At 47.1% G+C, this 19,754-nt stretch overlaps 1 protein-coding gene across 2 annotated transcripts; it reads right to left on the bottom strand.

Annotated features, from left to right (window-relative positions):
* Window positions 1-165: 165 nt before the first annotated feature.
* Window positions 166-19,005, bottom strand: CXCL12 (C-X-C motif chemokine ligand 12). Of its 2 annotated transcripts, XM_060682509.2 has the most exons (4): window positions 18,776-19,005; window positions 13,591-13,708; window positions 6,989-7,075; window positions 166-2,839 (listed from the first exon to the last, which is right to left on the bottom strand). In XM_060682509.2, exons 1-4 carry the CDS (start codon window positions 18,837-18,839, stop codon window positions 2,824-2,826), a joined length of 285 nt encoding a protein of 94 aa, XP_060538492.1. In that variant the 5' UTR covers window positions 18,840-19,005; the 3' UTR covers window positions 166-2,823. The 2 variants fall into 2 exon arrangements, with proteins under 2 accessions (XP_060538492.1, XP_087751750.1); XM_087895624.1 differs by lacking the exon at window positions 166-2,839 and having other exon boundaries at window positions 6,847-7,075.
* Window positions 19,006-19,754: the final 749 nt, after the last annotated feature.

Below are 19,754 nucleotides of genomic sequence, written 5' to 3'. Positions count from 1 at the left end.
AAAACCTGGTCTACATCTACTACATCAGTGCAACTCAGGGAAATTGTGGTCCTTAAAAATGCCCTCAGGGATAGGCCATTGTAGCAAAAACAGAATAACGTTATCCTTTACACTAAGGTTTGTCTGTAGAGATTTGATACAGAGACATAAAGGGCGAGAACATCGAACACTGAATACAAACTTTATTAAGAAAATTAACAAGTGCTTACATACTTTGCAAAAATATATATTTACAAAACAAATAGCATGAAGTAGTTATACATTTTTCTTTTCATGATGAAAAGTCTTTTTCACATTATTTTGGGAAAACCTGTGGGCCTGCTAACTAGACCATCCATAGAACAATAGCATGAATCACTGCTTGCCCTGAAAACAATCCACGCTGTCAAACCCTGATCTGATCTTCCTCCAGGCTGTGAGAGCTGCATTTCTCTTAGGGAACCCTTGCTGGTGTGCCTCAAGATGGGGCCGAGATGCGTCACAGGGCTTCACCTGAGCCTCTCTTCCCCCTCCCCCACTCTCTCTCTCTCATGGCTCCTTTTTCTCCCTCCTAAGCAACAGCAGAGCAGGCAGGCTAACTAGTTTCTTACCGAGGGGTTTTGGAACTGCTGCATGGACGTAGCCGAGGGGGATCACCAGGAACCTCTCGTAAGCATCACGCACGGCTGGACACTCCCGGTGGAATCAGCGTGAATTCGGCAATCCAGCAATGAGCCAGTTTTTCCACCTTCTCTAAGAGTCTGCTGAAACCTCTGGTCTCTTTGCAGTTTCCATGCCTTTTTTAAAATAGGGTTACTGAGAAACAAAGATACCTTCGGAGCATCTGGAATTTGAACCCTAACTCTTACGTGTCCCTCGATAGTTTTTGAACGTTAAATTCATTTTCTCTTTAGTAAAAGCGTATATTAAGAATAGGAAGTATTAATTAGCACTCCCAATATGTAGCATAGCCTCCAAAGGTAACACCTGCCCAGCAAGTTCCTGTTATTAATAGAATCTTACAAGAGCCAAAGCAAGGTTGGACTACTTTGAGTTGAAGAGTTTGTTTTATGTTTGTTTGTTTGTTTTATTAGATTTATATAGTGTTTAGCTTTGCCAAGGGTATTTAGGAACATAGCATAATACGCAGAATAATCTTATTATATCCAGTAGGGCCAGAAGCATGTAATTGTGCGTGGAATGGATATGACTAGAAGGTTGTGAGTGTGTATGTGATGCATGCGTGCCTGCAGTGTTAGATATAATTGAACCCCCACCAGTCCACAATGATACACCCCCTCCGAAAGTCCCATTATCTAAGTTACTGTTTCTCCACCTTGTCAACGTTAAACTCTTTGGACTTCGATTCTCAGAATTCTCCAGCCAGTCATGTTGGCTGGGGAATTCTGGGAGATGAAGTGCAGAGATCTTAAAGTTGTAAGGTGAAGAAACACTGATTTAAGTCATTGCTGGGCAATCTGGAGCTGCCTCGATTGCAGTCCTGGTTCTCTCCCCCCACCCTCCGCCCCATTATAGCTACTGAACACTCATTGCATAGTGTATTTTGAGGAGGGGAACGCACAAAACTAAACCATACTAGCAAAACATCTTACAATTCTCCCAATAGTAACAAACTGATGTGTCTCGTCTTTGGTACATTGAATTTGTAGATGGGAAAATACTGGGGAAATATATTTGAAGAAGTTGATTAAGACAGGCAACCTAGTACTAACTGGAGTTTATCTTTGGCATTTCAATTCGAACAATATTTTTGCATTCTAGCTGCATTTAAAGGCCACCGGAGTCCTGACTCTCTGCTCCCAGAGAAAGAATTCCACTCTTGTATCCTGGACGGCAATTTGTTATTGCTATTTGGGTGATTAAAAATGGGAGAAAAGATTAGGAGAACCTCTCTGTCCGCTGTGGTACGGATTGCGTTAGGAGGCGCACCGTTTGTTTCTCTTTTAAGTAAAGGAAAAGGGCTCTGAAGGCAGCTTGGTTTACATTTAACGTAATAAAGTCTGATTTTCAAAAGCTACTTTTTACCACAACTAAAAAAAAAAGCTCTGCTATTTGGACCAGGAGCAAACTCCACAGGACTCACTTGTAAAAGTGTTTATAATAATTCATAGTATCTTAGTAATGGCTACAATAAAAATCTTTTAAGCTTGCGATTCATAAAATTTGGTCGCTTATGGCACAGATCGAGTTCCCTGAGAAGAAATAAAAATATTCAACATGCACTCACTCCTTCTCTCGATTCTGAATGTGGAGACCAGAAATCTTTTCTACAGGTATGTCTCTCACGCTCTAAAAATTATGATTTTGCCGTCTGGATGCCTGAAACCTCAGCTGCGACTCTTGCACATGCAAAGAAGAGCCATTCGCATAACACAGTGCTGGCCATCTCTCTCACACACATACCCTTTGAATAATTCTCCCCAAAGTCTCCCCCCTCCCTCCCTCCTTCTCCCCCACGCAAACGTATCAAGGGGTCACTGCCCGGATTCTGCACAGCAGAAGGGATTAATGCTCTGTTTCATACAAGTTGCTGCTCTTGAAGTTAGTGATACAAAAAATAAAATAGAAAAACCAAGCAGTTCCTGCTACATCGGACAATATTGGCAAAGACAAGATGTTTCTGTGCAAATAAGGAACTCGGGCAACCGTGGAGCCTCGGAGGGCGCCGAGAACTTCATCATGGAGCCCTGAGCCAGAGAGGCTCTCCTCTGCCCAGGATCGGGGGTGGGGGGTGGGGGTGGGTGGCTGGAAGAGAGTGAGGGGGACGGAGGTCTCCGGCTCCTACGGAGAAGCATCCCGCAGGCAGCCAGCGCTGCTCCTCGCTTACATCTTGACTCTCCTGTGGGTAAAGAACAGAGGGAGAGTCTATCAAGCAATGTCTCCGTGGGACGAGGATGGAGATATCAAAACGAACATGCCAACTCCAGGCACACAGGCCCAATGAGCAGGAAACCAGCTTGCCATCCCCACTTACAAAATAGGAAGCCGTTGCTGGCTAAGGTCGATTCCAATGGTGTTCATAGTACAAAATCAGAATTCTGCTCGGGAATAATTTAGGCCACTCCAGAGAAGGACACGGGGGGGTTGGGGGGGGTGTCACACCAGAGCCTTAAATAAGCTAATTAAAGAGCTAGCAGGTATATATATACATGCAGCATGCTAAGTTTGATTAGGTGCAGGCCTCAGCACAAAGCCAGTCCATTCAGTGAATATTTGGATTAGTTAGTTTATTTTTCAAGACATGGTGTGATCTCAGAAACCAGTTCGTTCAACACTTAAACCAGGTTGAACCGTTGAATGAGCCTAGCCTGTTAGCAGCTGTGTTTTAAAACTATAGGTTTCAAGAAACTTTTCCACCTGGTTTTATATTTATGTTGGGAACTTCTACAGAAAAGGCCTTTGCCTGCCTTTTATTTATTTTAAATTGTTTTCTGCTGCCTTTCCAAACTGGAGGGCTCCTTTACGGAGCCCTTCTACATCTGGATATGAAGATCCCTTCTGAGCAAATGTTGCCAGTGCAGGCCAGGAGGGCAACGCGATGCACGATATCCAAGCAGAGAGGTCTTTCACACCTTCCCATCTGGTCTCGGCTGATCTTGGCTGATGCAAAACACAAAGGGAAGCAGAGGCCGACCTCTTGCATGTTCCAGGCTGTAGACCGGACTCAAAGTAGCACCCCAAAAGCCAAAAAAAAGAAAACTACTTCCATATCTAGAAAGCCATCTAGATATGTCCTTCAAGCCAACCAGAAGATGTGCTCAACTCAAAAAAGTTTCTACGTTTTCGGAGGACAGGTGATTTCAACTGTAAATGAAACTTGGAAGGACTTCCACCGTAACAGGGCATCTAATTACAACAAACCAGCACAAAATCAGGGGCATTTCTGAGAAGGTAGCATAGAACTGAATTCTAATCATGGCCAAAAATTTCTTTATACCACTTGCTAATTTTAAGTTCTGAAGTGTAAAAGTATACTTTTTTAAAAAAAAATTAAGTGAAGAAAGCAAAGCTTTTCCTTTGGTGGGATTTGGACTTTGTGGTACCCCTGGGTTATTTAAAGAGGAGTACCTGCGTGCCTAATGCCCCCCCCTACACACACACACACACAAACAATGGGGAGTACAATGTGGAAGACAATAAAGTTCCAGAGGGGAGGAAGAAACTTCAGAGATGAGAGAAGAGGCCAGATCCTGGGCCCGGCACCCTCTTCACCTTCCTAGCCGCTTTCTAGAAGCCATCCTATCGACACTGCTCGCCTGGGATCTTCCTCCCATGAGTAACACAACAGGGCTGTGCCGCTTGCCTGAGCCTCCCGATTCCTGTGCCAGGGAAAGGTCTGCCAAGCTCAAGCAGAGCAACCTCAGGAGGGCTTGGATTCTCTTTTATTGCTGGTGCTGCTTTTTCACTTAACAAGGAGGGTTTGTGGTGCAATGTATACAAAGAAGAACGACGACAGCAATAGCAACAACCCTTAGACTTACATACCGCTCCACAGAGCTTTACAGCCCTCACTAAGCGGTTTACAGAGTCAGCCTATTTCCCCCAACAATCTGGCTCCTCATTTTACCCACCTGGGAAGGACGGAAGGCTGAGTCAACCTTGAGCCGGTCAGGATCGAACTGCTGGCAGTGGAATGCAGAGTCAGCCTGCCACCCTGCATGCCAACCACTGCACCACCAGGGCTCTTCACAACATACAGAATAACAGTACATGAACCATGGAAAGCTAATTTCATGGCAGCCAAAGAAGCTTAACATAATACACCCAAAAGGCACAACTCTCCCTCCTCTCTCTCCGTTCAGGGGCAAAAAGCATGTCTGGGATTTACTTGGGTTTTTAACCCACAACTGTCCGAGAAGAAAGCAAACTGCCCTGAGCAGCAAAGTCCCTTTTACATTAACTAGCCAAAACCTGCTACTCTGGGTGCAATCTCATTAACCTCCCTGGGGTTTGCTAGGCCGGGGGCTTCCTTCACTATTATCGCTATTAACTTTATTTTAAAATACGCAGCAGCTGACTTCTTTGGATTTTTTCAGGCACAGCTCTCCTCTGACCTTTATTTTGAACTCAGGGACATGTAATAATGGAGGCAAAACAGGCACGCCGGTCCTCTTGGGCAGCTGGGGGTGTTAAAGCCAGCGCGGCCCCAGAGACGGCCAACTGGATCACAAGGGTAATTTGGAAGCAGAGATCGGAAAAAACGCATCGAGTCAGCAGGTGCAGTGATAATTCTTATCTGGGATTCTAATTCAGTCCTAAAATGTTCAGAAGCCAAGCCTCACATTGGAGCCCGCCAAAGGTTTGCCCAGCTGCCCCTTTCCTTCTGCCACCGCCTCTGTCTTCTGTCCGCTGCCATTCCCTGTGGCTGTTTCTAAAGGGACTTTTTGGAGCACAAAAGGGCTTGGGGGACTAACACCCACCAGAGTCCTGCTGTGACCCTGTTGGGGTTACAGCTTCACAAAGGGCTCCTGGCACTGAGCACAACGTCTTCTCGGAAAGGTGCCAGTCCCAACATTTTCTGGATTCACAGAGGTTTATTGGCAGCTCCAACTGAACAACGCCAGTAGCCACAGCTACGAGGCCAACTGGGAGGCAGAGGTAGAAAAGGCTGACCATCCCCTGTGGCTCTTAGCAGCAGGACAACAGGGGCTGGGACTCTGGGGCAGGGGAGGTGCCTCTCAGCCACCGTATGGGGCACACAGGGTGTGCAATCGGGTGTAGTTCATGTGTGCCATCTGCATTATTTGGGGTAACAGTGATACTGCTCTGGGCTAACTGGATGTGGGGTGGTGTGAAGGGCGTAGATTAGGAGGCTCCCCAGGGATCCATGTGATGACGAATTAAAATGGAAACTGGTCAGCCCCAAAACAGCCTTTCTCCATTATGCCAACAGCTATTTCATAACACCTAACTAGTTTGACCGAGAACTGACTTTGGCACTTTCACCTACCCTGCACCCACAACAGTTGCGTGAAAATTGCATAAGAGAAAAGGCAAAAGAGATTAGTGAGCAATGAGCTGATATTTTAGCAGGAGCTTTCAAGATTTCAAAATAAGTCTTGAACTTCCCAAAACTGCATCCTTGCAACAGCCTGGTTAATACAAGAAGAAAGCTGAGAAGATGAAACAACTGACAACAGCCCATCTAAAAAAGCATAGTTTTTATTATTTAAAAAGCATTTTTTAAGAAATGCCCATATATAGTTGGGCTTTTATAGTATTAAACTAGCAACTTTTGTTTGAATGTACAGTACATAATATATGCAGTACACTGTTAGAACAAGTGAAAAGTAGATAGGCTACATTAATATAGTTTTAGATATTAGTATGACATCTGGCCACCTGTGGGCAAGGCCCCCTTTAAGCAGCCGAGAGTTAAATGGCTGCAGTGCAGACATGTAACATTTGACAGAGAGGAGATAATCTTATTTGTGATTGGCTTGAAATGTGGCCTTAAGCAGAGAGGAAAAATAGATCTCCGGGGTGCATGGAGGAAAATTCAAAGGGCTCAGTTCGGCAAGGACAGCTATGAGGCCAACTCTTTTGAAGTCGAGCGTCTACAAAGACCCTAGTATTTCCAGTAAAAACATTCATATATAAGATTGCTGCCAAGAGACTACCCTCCTCACTGTGTCTGACATGCTTGGGGTCAACCTCTTCCTTGAACTGCTCGAAATAAAAAGCCTGGAAGAAAATATATTTAAGCAGAGACCATCTGAACAGACCCAAGAGCTTCCAAAATTGGCTCTGGGGTAACTTCAGAAGAATGTGCAAAAGGTTCCAGAAATCTAGTGCGTGAAACTCACAAGTCCTCCGCTTATGTTACTTGTGAGAACTACTGTGGGGTAACTGACGGCCACTTTGTCACCTGGTCCACATGAGTCTTATCTCTTTAGGCCCCAAAACTGAGAATCACTCTTGGCGACAGATGTGAAGCAGCCTCCAAAAACTCAGCTGAAACCGAGGCCTCTTTGGGGTTGCGGCTTACTTTTGAAAGTATTTCTCCAGGTACTCTTGAATCCACTTTAACTTGGAGTCGATGCAGATCTGTTTACTGCTGTTTTTCAGTCTTGCACTGCCGAGAAAAAGAAAGGAGAGAAAAAAAAGATAGAATAGAAAATAAACTCACGTACATAAACCAAACCCGAATTTGCTAGTTCAACTTTTGTGACAAGGGACAATAAAGACATCTGCTCCTTATAACATTACACAATGAAAGAAAGTTTTTTATTATTATGGTGAAATTAAAACCATTAAAAAACATTTGTGGCTATTACCACAAATTGACACAAAGCAGCCTACTTGAGCGATAGCTGGGCCACCTTCAAACCAAGGTCACCGGTGGTCTGAAGTTAAATGCATCCAACGCTTTTGAGTTACCTTCAGAAGAAGGTGTGCTTCTGAAGGTTTTTATTTTCCTTTGGCCAGTTTGGGAAATTCTGAACCTCTTCCAACCTCTCTATGAAAAAAGAACCCCTACGCAGAGTGAAGAACAATAGGGCATAGTTTTCCAGCTTCTAGTTGCTAAGCAGAAAAGGCCAGAGGAGGGATCTCAAATTATCATACTTTTTGGAGGTGAACTGAAAGAACAAACTCAACACCATTTTGTACTCTCTGACAGCAACAATATTCAGCAACTCTGCGATGGGAGAACAGTCTGAGAGTCAGCAATCGACAGAGCAAGGGAATTCTTATTACTGCTTGTCTGAACTCCTTCATCTGTGCCAAACCATCTTTAACATATAAGCATGTCTAGATAAGTAAACCTCAATTGTAGAACGAAAGAGCTTTTCTGATATTTGCTGAACCCCTTCCCCGGAAAAGGCTATTTTTTATGAACATTTCACCCAGAATCTGCGGGTTTCCTCATTACATGAAATACCCCCCAAATTCTGAAAGTAGGTTGTTCAAGCTACAGACTGTGTCTCACCAGTGAACTGATAAGGAAAGTTTGAAACTTCTTTTTGTGTTAGTCCTACACTCTACAATGAGCGCTTCATTATGCTGCAGGAAAATGTTTCCATGGGACACGTTATTAATCTGTCTTCCTTAATCTTTTCTACTTAGCAATCCACGTTCTCAGACAGAATTCTATTTATAAACAATAGAAGCAGAATATAAATCAATTTCTAAAACTCATCAGTTGAAAATGAAAAGATGAAACATTTCATGTTCACATATTTTACTCTTTTTCAAGAAAGTGTACTTTTGCTTCATTTCAACCACATTTAATAGTAAAATAGAAAGAAGTTAATTATAAAGCTTCTCTATAAAATCACCGAAGTTGAAGTACTTATGACTAATTTAAAATTTTTCTTCAAATACACAACTATACTTATAAATAAACTGTGGCTCTGTTTAGCATGAGGGAGGCATGTAAGGTTTTGCCCCCTCTTCCTGTGTGGCTTTAACGTTTATCTTGTTTATATTAGAGGGATGTTTTAAGGGGAAAGGATAATTGCAGGATGAGTTCTTCTGGATTTTGAAGACCCGGGATAGAAGCAGGATAAAAAGAAAGCTAACACTTTTCAACTTTGGTCCTGGAGAAAATTCCTGGTAATGCCACAGGCAGCCACAAAAGTAAACAAATGGGTTATTGAACAAATCAGCTCAAAGAGTTCTCACTTGAGACACGGATGACCGGGCTCAAGTGGTCCTACTTTGGCCACCTCACGTGAAGATGGAGGTCTCTGGGGAAGCTCCCCAGTGCTGGGAAGGGTGGAAAGAAAGGAGACCAGCATCAAAGTGCCCCGTGGCCAAATCATGAGCATACGGACGGCGGGGGATGAACAGTCGCTAAATGAGTGGACGGTAAGCAAGGTCTATAGTACAAAGGGCATAAGACCACAAAACCAGTCCTGCCTCAGAGACAAATCCAGCACTGAGAACAACTTTTTCACTTTTCAACAATCAAAACTGATCTGCCAGAGCTCAGCCCTGAATGCCCCTGGCAGACTGTCAAGCGGGAGGGGGCCCCATCTGGGTCTCTGGATGGACAAAGCAGCCGGGAGATAAAAGATCTCATGGAGAGAAACGCCTTCAAGGTGCCCTTATCAGCCAAGCAAACTGGACGGGCGACTGGTACCTGAAGTTAGTGGCCCTGCAGGTACCAAGCTAGGAACCCAATCGATTAAAAGCAGCCCCCCCCCTTTTTTTTTTTTTGCACTTTGCCTCTTTTGATCCATGGGAACAAATAATCTTTAAGACAGGGGTGAAGTCTAAAATGTGTTACTACCGGTTCTGTGGGCGTGGCTTGGTGGGGGTGGGGGTAATGTGACTGGGTGGGCGTGGCCAATTTTTTTTTTTTTTACTTTTAAAACCATTTTTCCTACAACCTCAGGTTGCAGAAAAAAATGCTTTCAAAAGGCTCTGACGAGCCCAGCTGAGCCGCATGATCATCAGAGGCTTTTTTAAAAAAAAAATTAAAAGCATTTTTTCGGCCAAAGAGGTTGTAGAAAAAATGCTTTTAAAAGTAAAAAAAAGCCTCTGATGATTGTGTAGCTCAGCTGGGCATGGGTGGGGGGCAGGGATTTTTTGCTTCCGGTTCTCCGAACCACCCGCCTCCATCGCTACCGGATCAGGCAATTTCACCCCTGCTTTAAGACCATCTTAGATCAGTATTTGCAATCCCTCAGTGCCAGAATCTCTGCCCTTCTTTGCTTGCTACCCTTTGCACTGTATCACTCAACAAGCCGTATCCTGTTCCAACCTCTGCGACTTCTAACATCCCTCTAGACACCACAAATGGTGCCGTTTTTTAGGCTCCTGCCTCTTCCACACAAGCATCGTTTTTTTTAAATCCTGAAAACAGGAAACCTTCTGAAACTCCTCAGGTGAAACTTAGAAGACCTTATTCTTTCAGAAAGCTCACTCAAACATGTTTGCAAATTTTGATCCATTCTGCCATTAAATCTGCCAAACAAAATTTACAATTTCCTTCGTAAAAGAAGAACAAAACCAGAACTTAGCATCTTGGAAGAATTAATCTGCTCAGAAAAAAAATTGCTACTCCTGACAACGTGATTAAGTTCTGTCAGACCAGTAAACAAAACGTAAGTAATGCCTTATTTCCAATTAAGAGTCAATGGGAGGCAGGGACTCGGATTTCAAAATCACAATTAGAGACTAAATTGAATCGAGAGACTAATCTGAGGTAGAAAAAGTCATTTTCTGAGTTTGTAACTCAGTCTTTGGTAACTTTAAGGTGCCGGCTGGGGAATTCTGGGAGTCCACACATCTCAAAGTTGCCAAAGTTGAGAAAGGCTGCTGTATCTCATGGCCTAAACCAGGATTTCTCAACCACGGCACCTTAAACATGGGTGGACTTCAACTCCCAGAATTCCCCAGCCAGCTGTAATGTGCTGGCTGGGGAATTTTGGGAGTTGAAGTCCACCCATCTAAAGGTCACCAAGGTTGAGAAACCCCCAGCCTAAACCATCCATAAATTATAACTTGCTGCTGAGGCATAAAACTCTTCACCCAACAGATGCAAGTACTTATGGATTTGTTTTTATAGCTGCATCATTTTTATTTCCCAGAAGACCCAGGATGGTTTACAAACGGAGAATTATAAATGAAAAATAAAACAAAATCAAAATATAAACAGCAAAATACAATAAGATAGAAAATAGCAGCAAATACAACTGAATCAAGAACCCACAAGATAAAAGCTAATAGAAAACAAGTCTTAAGAGTCTTCCTGGAGGCCTCTAAAAATAGAAAGATTTGCCCACCGGGGAAACATGGGAGGGAGGCAGTGGTTGTGAGAAAAATGGGGCTGCCAGTCACGATCAACTTCATGAAATCAGATTCTAAAGGCTGCATTCCAATATGGATCCGTTCCAGTCGGGCTTCAGGCCTGGGTACAGCACGGAAACGGCATTGGTCGCATTGGTTGATGATCTCTGGAGGGCTCGGGACAGGGGTTGTTCCTCTGTCCTGGTCCTATTAGACCTCTCAACGGCTTTTGATACCATCGACCATGGTATCGTGCTGCACCGGCTAGAGGAGTTAGGGGTGAGGGGCACCGTCCTACGGTGGTTCTCCTCCTTTCTCTCCGACCGGTTGCAGTCTGTGTTGGCAGGGGGACAGAGGTCGACCCCAAGGCCCCTTGTATGTGGGGTGCCACAAGGGTCGGTCCTTTCGCCCCTTCTGTTCAACATTTATGTGAAGCCGCTGGATGAGATCATCTGCGGTTTCGGGGTGAAGTACCATCAGTACGCTGATGATACTCAGCTGTACATCTCCACTCCGGACCACCCCAATGATGCCCTTGAAGTGATGTCCCGGTGCCTGGAGGCCGTGCGGATCTGGATAGGGAGAAACAGACTCAGGCTCAACCCATCCAAAACCGAGTGGCTGTGGTTTCCGACATCCCGATATAGTCAGTTGGTGCCATCACTGACTATTGGGGGCGAGTCATTGGCCCCCATGGAGAGGGTTCGCAACTTGGGTGTCCTCCTGGACTCACGGCTGTCTTTAGAAAAGCACATGACGGCCGTGGCCAGGGGGACTTTTTATCAGGTCCTCCTGATTTGCCAGTTGCGTCCCTTTCTGGATCGGGACTCGTTAAATACGGTCACTCATGCCCTCGTCACTTCCCGCCTGGACTACTGCAATGCTCTCTACATGGGGCTCCCCTTGAGGAGCACCCAGAGGCTCCAGCTGGTCCAGAATGCGGCCGCGCGGGTAGTTATGGGAGCGACGTGGCGCTCCCATGTGACCCCCCTCCTGCGCGAGCTGCACTGGCTCCCGGTGGTCTTCCGGGTGCGCTTCAAGGTTTTGGTTACCACCTTTAGAGCGCTCCATGGCATCAGACTGGGGTATTTATGAGACCGCCTTCTGCTACCAATAGCCTCTCACCGACCAGTACGCTCCCATAGAGAGGGGTTCCTCAGGGTGCCGTCGGCCAAACAGTGTCGACTGGCGGCCCCCAGGGGGAGAGCCTTCTCTGTGGGGACACCTACAATCTGGAACGAGCTCCCCCCGGAGATATGGAGGATCCCAGATCTGCGCACGTTTCATCGTGCTCTCAAAACTTTTTTATTTCAGCAGGCTGGCCTGGCCTAACTCTCCTTTTTTAAATTTTTAATTTGTGATTTTATAAATTGGGTGTTTTAATCTGTGTTTCGGCCAAAATATTTAATAATTTTAAGGGATTTTTTTAATATTTGTATTATTTGTATTTTATCTTGGCTGTTCATCGCCCTGAGTCCTTCGGGAGTAGAGCGGTATAGAAATTTGATTAATAAATAATAATTAATAATAAATATGCCTTAATCAAGTTTATTTCTTGTTCCTTTTTTTCCCTTAAAAAGAATCAGTTTCATATAAAATACACGTTGAAGCATAAATGAAGCATTCAACTGATATTACCAAGGATTAACATGTAAGTAGGGACCCTGTGGCTCAGTGTTAAAGTGCTGAGCTTGTCGATCAGAAGGTCGGCAGTTCAGCTGTTCGAATCCCTAGTGCCGCGTAACGGGGTGAGCTCCTATTACTTTTCCCAGCTTCTGCCAACCTAGCAGTTCAAAAGCACGTAAAAAATGCAAGTAGTAAAATAGGGACCACCTTTGGTGGGAAGGTAACAGCGTTCCATGCGCCTTTGGCTTTGAGTCATGCTGGCCACATGACCATGGAGACGTCTTCGGACAGTCTTCGCTGGCTCTTCAGCTTTGAAACGGAGATGAGCACCACCCCCTAGAGTCGGGAACGACTAGCACATTTGTGCTAGGGGAACCTTTACCTTTAACATGTAAACTAGCTAGATCAGAGAAGCATCGTTTACTCTGTTTTTACATTGGCAAAAGCAAAAAAAGAGCAAAAGAGAGGAAATATTAGAGATGTTAACCACAAACCCTCATCGTTGTTCATCATGAGGGAAAAACGCATGCAAAATAAAATACAAAATTTTCACTGGTACAGTGACAGCAATTGAGCAATTATTGGCCATTATCAAGACCATTTCCCATGCAGTTAATTTAATCATCTTGATGAATTAAACCTAAATTTCCAGACGACATAAACCATTTATGCTAAGGAGCCACAAGAGGGCAGAAAAACTTCTCCTGTCCCTTTTCTGATCATTTTGTCCGTTTACAGTCAGGAAGATCTCATCTGAGTTTCATAAAAAGCAGGAGGATTAGGGTGTTTTTAAAAAAGAGGATGGCTGAACTCACTCCAAATCTCCGTCTCTGCTTCCGCCATTTCAAATACAAAGACAATTTTTCTAAACTTAACACCATTCTCTTTTCCAGCTAGATTACAATCACGTTTCCTAAAAACACTGCAATGCAAAATAAAAATCATAGCAATAGTAACATTTTTAAAACATAAACATCACTGAAAATAAACAGAATGACCTCAAATTTCACAATAGCTGGGGAGGAGGAGAATCAGATCTAGAATGAAAACTGACCTACTTTTCCACTCAGATTCTAGTTTATATCTTTTATTGCAGACTAATTAAACGCCACCGTTGAATCTTTATCTCAAAATATAGGGAGGGAGGGGGGGAGGGAGAGCTGCAGTTCTGACGGATGGGGCTCCAGAGCTTCCCACCGGCATCCAAGGTGCGAAGAAGACACTTACATGACCTGAAGGGGGCATCCGGGGACGGTCAAGATCTTCAGGTGCTTGAGCTGGGACTTGGCCACGTGGCTCTCAAAATACCTGCAAGGGCAGCGGTAAGTCAGGCTGATGGGTTTCCCTGCAGGGCAGAACAAAGGAGAGGCCTCAGATACCCTGCACAAACCATCCCAGCCCTTCCTTCTTGGTTGTGGTTTTTAGGAGACAAAAGTGGGGTGAGAAACTGGAACAGGCATTAGCGGGTTTTTTAAAAGGAGCCAGCTAATTGTCCCGAGTGACTGGCGGCAATTACCCAAGATAAAGGGGGCAGCTGAAAGGCACTTGGCCTCCCCAGTGTCATTCCTGCTAAACAATTTGACCCCGGGGCCACATGAGAAGGCAGGCAAGAGAAGAAAGAAATCTCAATGCAACACACACACACACACACACACAGCCCTCCCCACCTATGCAGGCAGAGCCATCCTGGGCAGGGAGGAAGGGCCAAGGGAGGGCGGCATCGGCTGCAGGTACAGAGCGGGTCAGTCTGGCTGCCAATTAAGTCTTAGGGGCAGCAGCTGTGAATGTTTGAAGTTCTCACCCCCTTCCTTCCCCCCCTCCTCCCCAGCTCCTGCTTCAGAAATCCTCACCATCCAAGATAGGATGGATCCTCTTACAAGACGGCTTCTTTGAACAAGGAATCCCCAGGAGCTGCTCCTTCACTCCTACAAGCACTGGAAGTGTTTTCCTCCCGGCTGCCTCGTGGCAGCACCAGGAGATAACTGGTTCCCCCCCCCCACACACACACACACAGACACACACTCCCACTCCACCCTTATCAGCCAGAAAAGCTCGCTCGTTTTAAGGTCAATGAAGGAAGGAATTCTTTATGATAGCCGAAAGCTACCAGCAGCAGCACAAAAGAGCCCACGTGAACAGAAAGTCTTGGCAATAATGCAATATATAATAAAAGAGAAACACAGAAGCAATAGATAGCATATGGCAACCCAGCAAGCGAGAGAGATTACTGAGTTTGCAAGCGTTATCTACGGCGCAGGCAGCCTGTTGCTACGTAAAAGAAGTTGCTACAATGTGAGAAGTAGCTGGCTGCGACCCACCACAAAAGCCACAGGCGTTGGATGGAGAAGCGTGCGACATAATGGCATTGCACAAATAACACAAATTGGATTGTTCAGATCAGGTTGTCTTAAAGCAGGTCACTTCATTATGGGCTGTACTGGACACCTATGAAGGAATGTGCAGGGGTGCCCTGGAATAGTTATTAAGAAGGGCCCAGTACGTTTATTAGAGAGATACCTTATAAAATGCACAATACATTTTGTCACAAAGGACATTTTCTGACCTAATCGGTTTTCCAAGGGGGGGGGAGGAGGAGACCAAACCAGAGACCAAAACAAGCTGCCTTGGCCTTGGCTTCAAAAAACTTTTTTAACATCCTCATAACTTTCCTCTAAACTCTCCCGTGAACAAGTGGCATGATGGGAGTTGCAAAGGCCAATGCAATGTTGGGCTATATGAGCAGAAGTGCTGGCCTAAATCAGGGGAAGAGAAGAGAGCCATTCCATGGTAAATGGCCCTGGGAATATCGTGCCTGGCTCCAGGGGCCGCTCTTTAAAAGGGAAACACAGGCCGTGAAGTGGGTTTGCAAAAGCCCCTCTGGTGATAAATCTGCTGCCTTGGGCTGCAAATAAATCATCTTCCTTGGTTTGGAGAGTTGGATTTGCTAAATGTGGATTCCTGCAGTGCCTTGAGGGATCTGGAGCTGCGTTTTGCCCTCGTTCAACCATGCCAGGCATGGTTTCTCTTCCAAGGGGAAAAATGTCAGGCAATGCCAACGAAGTGTTAAAGCAATTCTGCCTTTCCCCATTTTTATTTTCCCTCCCCTTCTACACCCACCACCCTCTTGTCTTTTATTTCAGACTTCACTCCAAATCCTTCTTACAGCAAAAAACATAAAAAAATTAAAATCCTTACCTCGTTCTGAGCTTTAGCTTTTTTGGACCCCAACCTCGCCAGCCTGCTATGGGTTCAACCCCTTCCAGTCATTAGTCCTTGCCTCTATTTCCCCTTTACGATTAATCTATTTGAATATGTTAATAGCACAAGGAGTTGTAAAATTTAAAAGTCAAAAACTGAAAGTATCCGACCTAACATTTTACATTAAACATTCCGTCTTATAAAGACATGAATTGGCTAATGCAAGGGACCGGTGGCCTGGGTGCGAAAAGTCACGGAGCAGGCACGGAGGGCTGGTTTTACCTGATGCTCTTTCCCCCTCCGCTGCCCTCCCCCCCCCCCAAGGCATGCATACCTCTCTGAGCCATCTGCGCCCCTGGGCTTGAGAGGAGCAGCACCAAGAAGCAAAAGGAACGGGGTGCACTGGACTCAGCACAATGATCTCCAAACTGAATTATTCTTAAAACCATAGAGAAGCATTGATTGTCCGTCCCGGTTGAAAAAAATGTATTCTCTCTGTTTGTTCTCTAATGCAACTTTGAGACATGCAAACAATTTTCAAAAATTGGAAGAATTTAGTCTTTCATACATGAAGTGGACTGCAGACAGAAAATAATGGGACATCCTAGAGCCTGCTTCTCTCAACCTTCGCAACATCAAAATCTGTGGACCTCAGAATTCTGGGAGCAGAAGTCCACAGATCTTAAAAGTTGCCAAGGTTGAGAGAAGCACAGCTCTGGAGTGCCAAAATTTATGCAAATCTTACTTGCACCTTTCGTCAAAAGCGCTCCCTCTGTATAGCTCCAAGGGATTCAAAAATTCACCTCACGTTTTCCACAAGCACCATGTTCAAGGACAAGCTGAGTTCTTCAGAAAAAAATTTGGATTAATTAATTAACTTGTAATAAAAAGTGGCCATATTTAGTCCTTTTTTCTTACTGATAGATTATTATTCGGCTATTTTTCCTAATGCCTAATGAAAAGGAAAATCTCCTTTGGAAAAAAGGCTCGTCCATTGTCAGGGAAAGTCTAAACTTAAGGATGTAAGCACATGCAACTTAATCATAATTATAGCCTCCGCTGGGTTGGAAATCCTGTGCAATCAGGATTCCTAATTTTGCAGATTAGGGTTAATCAGATCTTCACAAGAGGAAAGACAAAGAGGGAAGGGAAAAAGGCAGGAGAGAGAAAGAGTGTGTAAAATGCTGCATCTGTGTGCAACCTATTAAAGCAGGTCTGTTTATTTGCATGATTACACACAGTTGTGGTATATGCTCTTCTGCACATTCAGAAACACCTTCTTGTGAATCTTATCTGAAGCACCGCACAATGCTGGTGTGTAGCTTTCTCTCTCCGTAGCTAGTAGAAGCTGGAGGTGCAGAATAATTCAGGGAACAGGATGAAAAGTTACTAGATTCCTCTCTAGCGTAACAAGCTGTGGTTCTGCAGTTGCGCTCAGCAAAAAAGGACATTTACACACACACAAACAAACACACACACACACACACATATATATATATATGTCACATATAACATAACATTGAAAGTGGAATCATTTTTAAAGGTTGTTTTATGATGTAAACCATCTGCAGACTGAAGTGGTTTATGCTGCCCCTGAGAATATTATGCCTCCGTTTTTCAATCTTGCGGCTTTCCCCCCCAACTTTGTTAGGTGAGGCACAAGCGACCTCTGGCACAAGGGAGCCTCTCTGAAGGAAGGTCCAGAGGAGAGAGTGTTGGGCACAGCAAGCTCCCAAAGGAGGTTTCTTAGCTACCTTCTACAAAGGGTAGATCTAAAATCCAGAACTGATTGATATTCCACATTAACATCAACCAAATCTGATTTGTCCTGCTAAAAATATTTTCTCTTAAACCCCTAAAAACGTCCCTCCACTTTTTGCAGGTGGCTCTCAAGCTGTGCCCCTTTCCTGAGGGCACCGCTGCAAAATCCCTGGGAAATAATAGAGGAGGAGGAGGATTTGGGAAGGAGCGCGGGCAGCTTCGAAAGAACTTAATCCTGATTTTAACCCAGACTGCCGTTTAGAACAAGAAATGCAAAGAAAAGTTGTGTAACTTGCGTGCAGATGTGAATTGCAATTCCTCCGGAGAGCCTCCTGAGTGAACAAGGTCTCAGTGTTTCAGAAATGAACATGAATCTCAGCTGGAAAGCTGAACCACCTTTGACTGGGAACCCTGGAAGACCCTCCCCTGGAAGCAGGTACCCTCTAGAGTGAGAGGGAAAGAGTAAAAAGGGAGAAAACGAGGAGATCGAACATTCCCTGAATAGAAACCTCCCTTAGAAGCATCCAAGGGGCCTCCTTGAAGGAAGAAGGTGACTCTCAAGGGCCAGATCTGGTCCGTAACAGACCTGACCAGAAGGCTGGTCCTCCCAGAAGATCCCCCATCCCCACCCAAAAGAGGTGTGTGGTTTGCAGTTGGCTTCCCTGCCTCCCATGCTAGCAGAGACCCAGAAGAAAATTCCCTGGAGGGGAGGGGGCGGGCAGAAAGCTCCCACACTTTCTGAAACAGAGGAGCCCACCCACCCATCCACACACACACACGCAGCAGGGACCCTCTGCACAGCAGAAGCGCTGGAGGCTTCAGGAGCGAAGACGCCACCTCTTCCCAGGGCACTCGGGATCTCTGCCTGATGCCAGCCTGCCCTTCAGACGTGAGCGGAGAGGACGAGGGGCTGCGGCGGAGCTTTCTGGGCAGTCGGGAAGCCCGGAGCCCCCAGAGAAGCCGAAGCACCGGACTGCCAGCCGGCTCTCTCCACCCGGGGCCCACCTAGAGGCGAGGGGAGCCCCTGAAGGAGCCTCTTCAAAGCCCCCAAAGGCTGGGAGAGGGTCTTCCCTCCAGAGAGAGCCCGCCCCCCGCCCCCCGCCCCAGCTCTCCCTTTGCGGGGAGCGCCGGATTTCCAGAGGGACTCCCCGCCACTTGCCAAGAGACTCAACGCCCCCCTTTCGCTTCGGGCCAACCAGGCCGAGTCTCTCCCCTCGCTCGCTGCCCCTTCGGGGGTCGCCGCAGCGGAAAGGCGCCCGGCCTGCCTGCCTGCCGCCCCCTCCCGTCTCCCGTCCACCCGCGCCGCCGCCGCCGCCCCCTTCCAGGCGGGGAGCCCGCAGCCCCAGGCGCCAGCCCAGCCCCTGCCCGGGGGAGCCCGGTGCCCGAGAGCTCGGCGCCCGCCCGGGGTCCCCGAAGCAGCAGCCGGCCGGCGGAGGCTGCGGCTGGCACTCACCGCGGGTGCCGGGCAGGGCGGCGAGCAGGAGCAGCAGGAGGAGGGCGAGCGGGCGGCGGTCCATGGCTGAGCTCGGCTGCGCTCGGCGACCACTCTGCACGGCCTCCGCCCGGCCGGCCTCTATAGAGGCTGCGGGGGAGCCGGGGGCGGGGGCTCGGGGGGCGGGGCAGCCCAGCCCCCCGCTCCCCCCCCAGCCCCCCTCGGCTGCTGCTGCCGCGGCGGCCCCGGACGGCGCTTGAACTTCGGGGGCTCCTTGCCTGCCTTTGCCGCAGCGCCCCCCTCCCTCCCTCCCTGCCGAGCTCCTCTTGGGAAGGGAAGCCGGGGCGGCTGGCAAATGTGGGCCGCGGCCGGGGGGTTGCGGTCCGGACCCTCAGCCGGGTAACGGGGCGCAGGGCTCGCTTGGGGTGCCCGGCCTGGGAGGGCGAGCGAGCGAGCGACGGGGCGGCGGGAGGGAGCCTCGGAAGCCCCGCTCTGCCCTGGGCCCCGTAAAGGGGCTCCCCCAGCCCCCCCCCCGGCCTTCGGCTGCTGGAAGAGCCGCTGGCTGTGCCCGGCGCTGCTGGGGGGGGGGGGACGCCTTTATATTCAGAGCCAGGAAGGAAATCCTCTCCAGAGCTCCGGGCAGCCCGGCTTCCCCACGCCCGAGTTTCTGGCCCTGCCTGGCTCCATCCCTAGGGAGGGCTTGGCAGCGTCTCCCACCTCCGGCCACTTTGTGGGGGGACTTCAACTCCCAGCATGCCCCAGCAGCTCTGTGGTTGGGGAATTCTGGGAGCCCACCCATCTTAAAGCCGCCAAGGTTGAGAAGCACTGCTTGAAAGGATGATGGCTTCTTTGGGCAGAGGAGGAAATCTGACCCAAAGGCCCCTCCAGGTGAAACACTCTTTGGAAGAGAAGACCCGAGAGAGTGGAAGATCTTGGGAAGAGAAGCCTTGCTGAGGCTTCCCACCCATCAAGGTGAAGGACGGGCCCTTCAGAAGGGAGC

Source organism: Pantherophis guttatus, chromosome 5, assembly GCF_059756535.1.
Source record: "Pantherophis guttatus breed Tessera chromosome 5, ASM5975653v1, whole genome shotgun sequence".
Classification (NCBI taxonomy): domain Eukaryota; kingdom Metazoa; phylum Chordata; class Lepidosauria; order Squamata; family Colubridae; genus Pantherophis; species Pantherophis guttatus.
This window is presented reverse-complemented; position numbering and strand designations above follow the sequence as displayed.

What these genes read in the sequence shown, in the direction of transcription:
- CXCL12 (XM_060682509.2), bottom strand. Translation starts at nt 18,839, where the DNA reads ATGGACCGCCGCCCGCTCGCCCTCCTCCTGCTGCTCCTGCTCGCCGCC. An exon ending in CGCCCTGCCCGGCACCCGCG is followed by an intron (nt 13,709 to 18,775) that starts GTGAGTGCCAGC and finishes TCTGCCCTGCAG; the next exon opens with GGAAACCCATCAGCCTGACT. An exon ending in GGATGCCCCCTTCAGGTCAT is followed by an intron (nt 7,076 to 13,590) that starts GTAAGTGTCTTC and finishes TTTTCTCGGCAG; the next exon opens with TGCAAGACTGAAAAACAGCA.